The sequence below is a fragment of the Arachis ipaensis genome, chromosome B04, assembly GCF_000816755.2.
Source record: "Arachis ipaensis cultivar K30076 chromosome B04, Araip1.1, whole genome shotgun sequence".
Classification (NCBI taxonomy): Eukaryota; Viridiplantae; Streptophyta; class Magnoliopsida; order Fabales; family Fabaceae; genus Arachis; species Arachis ipaensis.
The window spans coordinates 121,280,987-121,290,454 of NC_029788.2; the positions used below are offsets into that span (position 1 = coordinate 121,280,987).

A 9,468-nucleotide genomic window follows, 5' to 3' on the forward strand; every position below is an offset into this window, starting at 1 on the left:
ACTGACTTCTTAATACACATTTTGTAATATGTCTTTTATTGTAAAAGCATGAGCAATCCATTTGTATATATTAGTTATGCTTCTGAATTCTGATAGCTCAACATTCATACTCGAACTTATTGATTCTGCTATCGCTACTTCTCATTTACATTGTTAGTGCACCAGTTACTTAGATTAGAGAAGGTGAATATGAGAAATGAGTATGATTTTCTCATTCATTACCCAAATGGAGGGTTATTATATACTTGATGCTTACTTCATAACAGATTTCCTACTACTCATAATTAACTAACCCATAACAAACATAATTACACATGTCCAATTAAATTTTTTCTTCAAACAATATCTGCTTTGCATGTGCTTCCATTCAATGGTTGCAAAATCGTTTCACTTCACGGCCTTCAACTCATTGTTTTTAGGTAATTGAAGACACGTGTTGGGAGTTGGAAATGTGAAACAACAATCATCTTGCCAAGAGGAAAAAGGATGCTATATTTGACGTCACTCGTTAATTAGATATTGGACATGTAGCCTCCATTTACTTTATTTTCGTGTTCATCTGTGTCCAACCATCATAATTTCTACCTGGCTTCTAATGGCATCGATAAAGACACTTTTTATACGAAGTTTTCTTGCTTTTTTTTCACAACTTTTAATAGTAGTAATATAGAGAAAATATATCTTAAGATTATTATTATTATAATATTACAACGCACATGATCCAAAAATCAGCCGTTTATCAGTCACTTGTATAAGAAAGTAGTAGTCTTATGTTCAAATCTATAATCAAATATGATTCATGTTTATAAACAAATTTCATAAATAATATAACCAAAGTGCAAAATATCCAAGTATCTGCAGAGAATGTTTTATTTTCTTTAACGCTAACTATAAATTATAATAAGTTTTATATAGTTATTGATTAACACATTCATTTACTCAAAAACACACAAATGAAAATAGTAAAATATTATATCATTTTCAGGCAATGACCAATTCACCTTTTTTGTCTTTTCCACACAAGTCAACAAAGCAAAGCCTTATGCTGATAGAAGTTACACAAGCAGCTTCCACTCACTTTCCTGTTTTCACACACAGACATTTTTAGTGTTTGCTAATAATCTTGTACTAACAGAACACTGCTTGAATTGAAGCAGCATTGCATCAATCCTATATATAAATTTGTCGGAAAGATAACTTTGAAAGCTAATAATATTTTCACTTTTTCTTTTCCAATTTTGATCAGTTTTTGAAGAAGATGAAGTATACAAATATGAGTTTGGCCAAGAACTGAAGTGATCTCATTTTTCTGGGTCTGGGAACTTGAAATATCAGTGCTTAAAAGCTATGGAAGCCTTAGCAATGCACAAATTTAGTCCATGTCAATCTGCATTTGGTGTTATATAAATTTGAGTTTGATGTAACCATGTATGAAATGATTTAGATTTAGAAAATATTAAACTGTTTGTATGTTAATATTCTAAAAAAAAGATATGGAACTAAAAAACCTTTTTATCTTTTTTTTTTTTATTGTATTCCTTATGACAGATTTTATTTTCTAGAAGCAAAGGAGACTATTAGAATTTAGACGCATTGTCATTGGTGGTAGCTAGGAACTAGGATCTAACATTTGTTACATAACCAATTTACACTATCAAAAAATAACAAAATTCTAACTCAAAATAAGCTAACTAAGATCAACTCTGGCTAATAGCTAAGTATTTTACATTTTCTAGCAATACAAGTAAAATCACCAGTTAAAAGCTAAAGGACTCAAAGTGCAGATTTTCAGCCAAATTAAATGAGCAAACAGCCGCTACCTCCGGCCTCATTTCCTTGGGTCCAGAAACAAGAACCTCCACATTTGACCCTTTCAGTTTCAAAAGCAATCCTTCAAATTCAATTTCTTTTAAAATGTTTTCTTAAAATCAACTTTATTTATTGATTTAAAAAAGTCTTTATTTATTTATATATCAGATCATATGATAAACCATAATTGGCTGAGATGAGAGAGAGAGAGAGAGGGGTGGGAAACACTGAGAGGGGTAGAAGTAGGTTTTTTCGTAGGGATCCTAGGGTTTGGAATAGAGAAGAGTACTATCGATTGGAAAATGAATCGTTCACTATATTCGTTGATCATCTTCCAGAAGATATTTCTAAGAAGGAGTTGCATCATCTGTTCAATTGGACTGGGCGGATTAATGATATCTACCTGTCACGAAAACAAAAATATGGAACCCTGTACATTTTCGCGTTCATCCGATATACAACCAAGGGAGGAGCTACGAAGGCTATCGCGGAAATGAATGGGATGAGGTTACGAGGGAAGTTTATCACAGTAGGAGAAGCTAGATATCGACGCACTAAGGAATTGAAACCGACGATGGGACATCAAGAGGAAAACCACGCACGGAATTCAATCAAGGCTCAACCCTTACATGAAGTGCGACAAAAGGAAGAGATCGGCTATGTGAAAGAGGTTAAGAAGAACGAAGCACCAGGGGAACCGCTCGGCAATAGGTGGATGAAGAAGTTGGAAGTGCCAGTGGCAAAAGAAAACCTGGTCTGGCTGCATAGGAGTCTAGTAGGCGGAACGACAAAGACAATTGACTATAACTCTTTGAAGGCAATGATTAGGAAGAATATACCCCAGGTGGTGGAAATCAGAGAATTAGGAGCACACAAAGCACTCCTGACGTTTGACAGTATTCTTAGTGCTGAAGAGGCGTACACGTTCGAACTGAACAACCTTCTCAAGTTTTTTCATAGGGTATGGAAATGGGATGAGGAGGAGCGGAGCGATACTCGAAGGGTATGGTTAGAGTGTTTCGGTATTCCCTTGCATACATGGTCACCAGATACATTCAAGTTGATAGGGAGCCAATGGGGGGAAGTTGTTGGATGCGATCAAGCCACGGAATCTTGCCTCTCCTTCAGCGTGGCGCGGGTACAAATTGACACTTGTTGTATGGACAGAATCAACGAGTGGATCCACATCACAATTGGGTCTAGTGGGTTTGACGTTCTAGTTAAAGAGGTTAATCATGAGAGCCTTGGAAGGGAGCTGAAGATTGCGAAAACAGATAAATCTTATTTTCAAGAAATATGCGAGTGCTCCGGTGCGCGCGGTGGTTTGGTAATTGGTGATCCGGCGGCTGATTTGGTGATGGCGACTCCAAGGGAGGAAGATTATGGAAAGGACAATTTGGTAATTCAAGAAGACATATTGAATGAATGGAATAATGACAATTCAATTCATTTTCAAATTCCAAGAGTAACGGAAGGCTTTGTTTCAGATAGAATCACTAAATTAAAGGAATTTACTGATTTGGTTAATGATTCGTGTTCAGAACAAACGGTTAGTTAGGAATATGATAATGGGCTGAAGGAAGATTGTTATTGTACAAAAAAGGGAGCCCAAGCATGGGATGAGGTTTGGGCCAAAAATCAGAAGAGATACAGCAGGTTGGAGGATTTAAACGTGGGCTACATCACCGCAGGCCCAAACCAAGCTGAATTTGGCACATGCAGCCCAGTCAAGGATCAAACTCGGACTGATGGGGAGCGTGTGTCATCTCAAGCGGGCCGGGTAGTGCTCCATGTGGGTCCGCGGTGTCTAGCAGTGAAGGATAGCGTTGTGGCTGAGACCTGACGGCTATGGAGACGCCGTGCAATGGTCAGTCCGGAATGGCAGTACCACGACGAGGCAGAGACCACCTGGACGCTTACCACAGCTCCATCGGGATAGTTGAGGGGGATGCCGTGCTGAGGATAGATGGCGATGCGGGCTTCCATGGTCTACCTAGAAACCTGTCAAGACGTCCTGTGGCTCCATGGCAGGAAATGAAGGGAGTTGCTCTGTCCGGTGCAGGTGGGACTGGCAGAAACGCCGAGGAGGCTGGAGCGATGTCCGAGGGGGCTGATGCAGTGGATGAAGAGAGAAGCCTGGCTCCTGCAATAGTGGATGAGGGCAGTAGTGCAACTGGAATCGTGGAAACAAATGAAGGGCAACAAATATCTAAAATTGAAGAACAGTTGGCTGAGAATAGAAAGGCGTGGGATTTAGCTGTTGAATCCGGAGCAGTACAGTACGATGAAGAAGACGACTTAATGAGGATATTACAAGAACAAAATGAAGCGATAGCTGAGAAGAGGAGGATAGCAAAACTGAAAGAGAAGGTGCGAAGAAGCAGACCGAAAAAGTTTAAACAGGTGTGTAACAATGTTTTAAAATGATTTTTAGCTCTTGGAATGTTAGGGGGTTGAGGGGGGTTGGAAAATTGAGTATGATAAAAGAGCTCAAAAAAAAGCAAAAATTAAATATGTTAGGCTTGGTTGAAACAAAATTGCAAGTTGTGAATAAATTCGATGTCGTACGTATTTGGGGAAGTGATGCGGTGGGATGGGAGTTTGTAGGATCGGTAGGCACATCTGGGGGTCTGTTATTAATGTGGGATGAGTTGCTATTTAGAATGAATAACTGTTACAAAGGGGGATAGGTGGCTATGTGTTGAGGGAATTTTATTGAAAAATGAGTTCCATTGTGCTTTCTGTTTGGTTTATGGTCCGCATATGAGAGTTGAAAAACTTGTTGTTTGGGAGGAACTGAGCTATATAGCAGGGTTATGTCAAGTCCCGATATGCTACTTGGGTGACTTCAATGAGGTGATACAGGTTGATGAAAGGAAAAATCAAGACAGATTAACAGCGTCTGCAGAAGATTTCAAGGGTTGGATCCAAGATATGCAGTTAGTGGACTTACCGCTGAATGATCGCAAGTTTACATGGTATAGAGGTGGATCCTGTAGTCGTATTGACAGAGTCCTGCTGAGTGTAGAATGGACTGAGGAGTTCCCGGAGATTCGTTTAAAAGGTGGTCCGAGAGGCTTGTCAGATCATTGCCCAATAATAGTCGAAGTTACTAAGTTTAGAAGAGGCCCACGTCCGTTCCGGACTTTAGACTCATGGTTTACACATGAAGGATTCCTAAGAATGGTCAGGGAGGAATGGCGGAATATTGGAGAGGGACAGTTCACAGATAAATTGAAGGCTCTTACGGTGCCTTTGGGAAAATGGCATAAAGAGAAATTTGGTGACTTGGAAAAGAAAATTCAGCGTTTTGAGGAGGAGATCAAGAGGGTGGATGATATGGTTGGAAATGGTGTCTATGATGGTACTATGGAGGCTAGAAGGAAGGCTCTAGTAAGTTGTTGCAAGCAGTGGTATGTGAGGAAAGAGGTACACTGGAAACAGATGTCGCGTTCTAGGCATGCGAAGGACATGGATAAAAACACTCGGTACTTTCATAGTTTGGCGTCGGCAAGAAGAAGGAACAATAGGATCGATGCTTTGGTGATTAATGGATGGTTGGTAAGAAATCAAGGTAGGATCAAGATTGCCATCAGAGACTTCTACAGAGAGTTGTATCACCAGGAGAGATCCCCGGTAATAGGGTTTAGAGACGGTCTGGTTAATCGGATTAACGAAGAAGAATCCAGTGCATTGGAGTGCATACCATCATTGGTGGAGATTAGGGAGGCTGTTTGGGACTGTGAATCCTCTAAGGCTCCAGGAAGTGATAGGTATAATATGAACTTCATCAAAAAGTGCTGGGATGAGATCGGCACGGAGTTCTCGACAGCTGTTCTGGATTTCTTTCGGTCATCAAGGTTGCCGCCTGATTCCAATGTTACTTGGGTGGCTCTGGCTCCGAAGTTCACTGGAGCCAAAGAGATCAAAGACCTCAGGCCGATCAGTATGGTTGGATGCATCTACAAAGTCATTTCAAAGGTGATGGTCAGAAGGATGAGATCAGTGATGCCAGGCTTAGTAGGGGAGACTCAAAGTGCATTTGTGAAAGGTCGGAAAATTCATGATGGGGCTCTGATTGCATGCGAAACAGTGCAATGGCTGAAGGCAAGGAAGAAGAAGGCGGCAATTATTAAATTAGACTTCCAGAAGGCTTATGATAGAGTGAAGTGGATCTTTGTGGATATTGTGCTGCAGAAGATGGGATTTGGGCGGAGATGGAGAGAGTGGGTTAGGGAGTGTATCGGTTCAGCGTCCATGGCAATTCTGATAAATGGCTCCCCTTCCAAACCATTCAAGATGGAGAGAGGCTTGAGACAAGGTGACCCTTTGTCCCCGTTCTTGTTTGTTCTGGTAGTGGAGGTCTTACACAGGATGATAAGGGAGGCAGTGAGAAACAGACGAATCTCGCCGCTGCTGGTGGGGAAGGAAAACATAGAGTTATCACATCTCCAGTTCGCAGACGACACTATTTTATTTTTCCCACCGGAGGAGGAGACCATTAGAAACTATGCCAGACTCTTAAGGTGTTTTGAGATTATGTCGGGGTTATCGATTAACTTTGATAAATCCAGCTTAATCCCAATCAATTGTGAACAGCTCTGGACTGACAACATGTGTAGCTTATTGGGATGTAAAGAAGCGAACCTCCCAGTCCGTTATCTTGGCATTCCTTTAGGAGCAAACCCGAGGCTGGTAAAGACATGGAAGTCGATAATTGACAAGGTTGAGGAAAAGCTCAGTTTGTGGAAGGCTAAGGTGCTAAATAAAGCGGGTAAGCTAGTCCTTATTAAGTCTGTGTTGAATAGCTTGCCAGTGTACTATCTGAGCCTGTACAAGATGCCGAAGGCCGTGGCAGAAAAGTTGATATCATTACAAAGAAGATTCTTATGGAGTAAGGAGGAAGGTAGGAATGGGATAGCACTAGTCAAGTGGGAAGTGGTTCAGGCCCCTAAAAAGGAGGGAGGCTTGGGGGTAGGAGATGCAGTGATTAGGAACTCCGCCCTACTATTTAAGTGGTGGTGGCGATTTTCAAAGGAGGAGTGCCCTTTATGGAAGAAGGTTGTTTGCTCCTGTTACGACCTGAAGCCCAATATGATGTTATCAACTCAGCAAATGCCTACTAAAGGGGGACCGTGGAAGGACATATGCTAGTTGCAGCTCAAGGATAGTAATGTAAGGGACAAGAGGATTACTGGGTTGTCTATGGAGGTGGGTGATGGCAGGAGGACTCTTTTCTGGGAAGATGTCTGGTTACAAGGCGGTTCCCTCAGGTTGAGGTTTCCGAGACTTTTCTCTATTTCAAACCAGCAAGGATCTGTCATAGGGGATTGCGGATTTTGGAATGGGTTAGAGTGGGTATGGAATTTCCAGTGGAGGCGAGGCCTATATCAATGGGAGTTGGAATTATTGAACAGGTTACATGAGGTTTCAAGGCCTATAAAACTAGCAAGTGATAAGCAAGACAGACTTGTATGGAAGTATGGCAAGGAAGAAATTTTTTTAACTAACTCTTTTGTACAGGTGGTGCAATCAGAGACTCTCCCAGAGGATATCACAAGTTTCAGCTTCACCAGAACCATTTGGAAAGGTTTGGCGCCACCACGAGTGGAGTTATTTATTTGGTTTGTGCTGATAGAAAGAGTAAACACTAAAGAAAGACTACATAGATTGGGAATACTTAGGCATGGGGACAATATATGTGTGTTTTGTAAAAGAGATGTTGAACATATTTACCACCTGTTCCTGGGGTGTGGGTTTACTTGGCAGGTATGGTGTCGATGGCTTTTTGATCTCGGGAGAGCGTGGTCTATTCCGGGCTCACTCAAGGAACATTTTGAGAGTTGGACAGGTGTCATGAACAGTAATGAGGAGCGGAATCGGTGGTTAAGGTGCTTCTTTGCGGTCATTTGGAATATATGGCTTGAGAGGAACAGACGTATTTTTAATTCCAAAGAAGGTGGTTCAGAAGATGTGTATCAATGGTCCTTGACCAGTTATAGAGAGTGGAGTAGTAGGAACCGTGTTGTTGTTGATGGCAATGCCGGAGATGACAACAGGGGTAGTTGATTTACTTTGCCTTATTTCCTTTATTTTAATGTCCTCGGTTTGATTGTATGCTGCTCCACTGTATTGTGTTGAGCTCTCTTATTCAAAAAAAAAAAAAAAACCATAAATTAGATAAATTTTTACTTATTCTAAATAGGTCTAAGCAGTAGCTTCCAGTTATCATAACATAAATTTTGAATTTAATAGTACAAATAGTTTTTTAAATTGATTTCTAAATAGAAACAATAATCAAATTGGTTCGTCAAGTTTTATCCCATAATCAAATTGGTCCTCCATTGAAAATGCCAAATTGGTTCGCTTCATTTATTAATTTCTACGCGCTTTATTTGGAATGATAAAGAAAAGATGACTATATAGTTTAATTATTATTATTATTTTATTCGAAATAAATAAATAAATGAAATTCATTTACATTTGTGGGCATGTATTGGCACCCAGCAGCTTCCGCTTACTTTCCTTTCTCTTCACAAACAATTTGTTATTAATTAATTAACAGTTTAGTGTTAACCACATACAAACGCACATACACCACAATCCACTTCTCTTCAAGCTTCAAACTATGGCATCCGCCTCTTCTTCCGCTTCAATCCCACCACCACGATCATGCACCTATCACGTGTTCTTGAGTTTTAGAGGAGAAGACACTCGCACAAACTTCACTAGCCATCTCTATGCGGCCCTCAACAGGAAAGGAATCACAACCTACAAAGATGACCAAAACCTTCGCAAAGGCCATGTTATTTCAAAAGAACTCCTGAAAGCAATTGAAGAGTCCATGTTTGCAGTTATTGTTTTCTCACCGGACTATGCTTCCTCCAGTTGGTGCTTGGATGAACTCCAAAAGATCATTGAGTGTAAAAACCAGCTGGGGCTACAGATCGAGGCAGTGTTCTACGGTGTGGAGCCTTACCATGTGAGGCACCAGAGAGGAACCTTTGAGGAAGCTTTCAAGAAACACGAAGAGAGACATGACAGTGAGAAGGTCAAAAGATGGAGAGATGCGCTAACACAAGTTGCTGCTCATTCTGGCTGGACCTCCAAAAATCAGTAAGCTAAACTACTCACTCATTAACTTATTACTACAATTTTAAATATTTTTCTAAAGCAAATAGAATGCAATGTTTAAGCAACGATGGTAACAGTATACTAAAAATTAGCCATAATGTTTAAATTTTTTTTCATATACATATCAATTTTTAATTGAAAAATAAAATTAAATAATAACTAATTATATTCTGGTTCATATGATTCGTTTTGCAAAATAGATTTAAACCATATCTACCCTACATTCATAATTTTCGTTCTTAGAAAAAATTTATTGTCAAATTAGCTTTTTATTTCTTTTCATTCAGTTAGACAAATCAATCTTTAATAGATTTTTTTTTTGAAAATAAATATTTGAATTAAAGATTATAGTAATACATGATTACATGGAATAATTTCTTTTCTTCTTCAACGTAGATACAATCACACTATGAACGAATTACTATAAATTTGAGTTTAAATATAATAATGATAGAATAATAATTATGGTTATTTTCGTCTACCACAATTTTTTTTCTTGAAATTACATATTAAATAAAGATCTCG

At 39.6% G+C, this 9,468-nt stretch overlaps 1 protein-coding gene across 2 annotated transcripts in view; it reads left to right on the top strand.

Moving 5' to 3' along the window:
* The window catches only part of LOC107635058 (TMV resistance protein N-like), a 75,756-nt gene that overhangs the window by 39,431 nt on the left and 26,857 nt on the right, over positions 1-9,468 (top strand). The window contains exon 1 of one of the 2 annotated variants that reach the window (XM_016338420.2): positions 8,314-8,925. The exons of the other annotated variant lie outside the window; for it this stretch is intronic. Coding sequence (XP_016193906.1) covers positions 8,438-8,925 — 488 coding nt within the window. The 5' untranslated portion in view covers positions 8,314-8,437. Of the gene's footprint in view, positions 1-8,313; positions 8,926-9,468 lie in introns of those variants that run through there. 2 annotated transcript variants of the gene reach the window in all.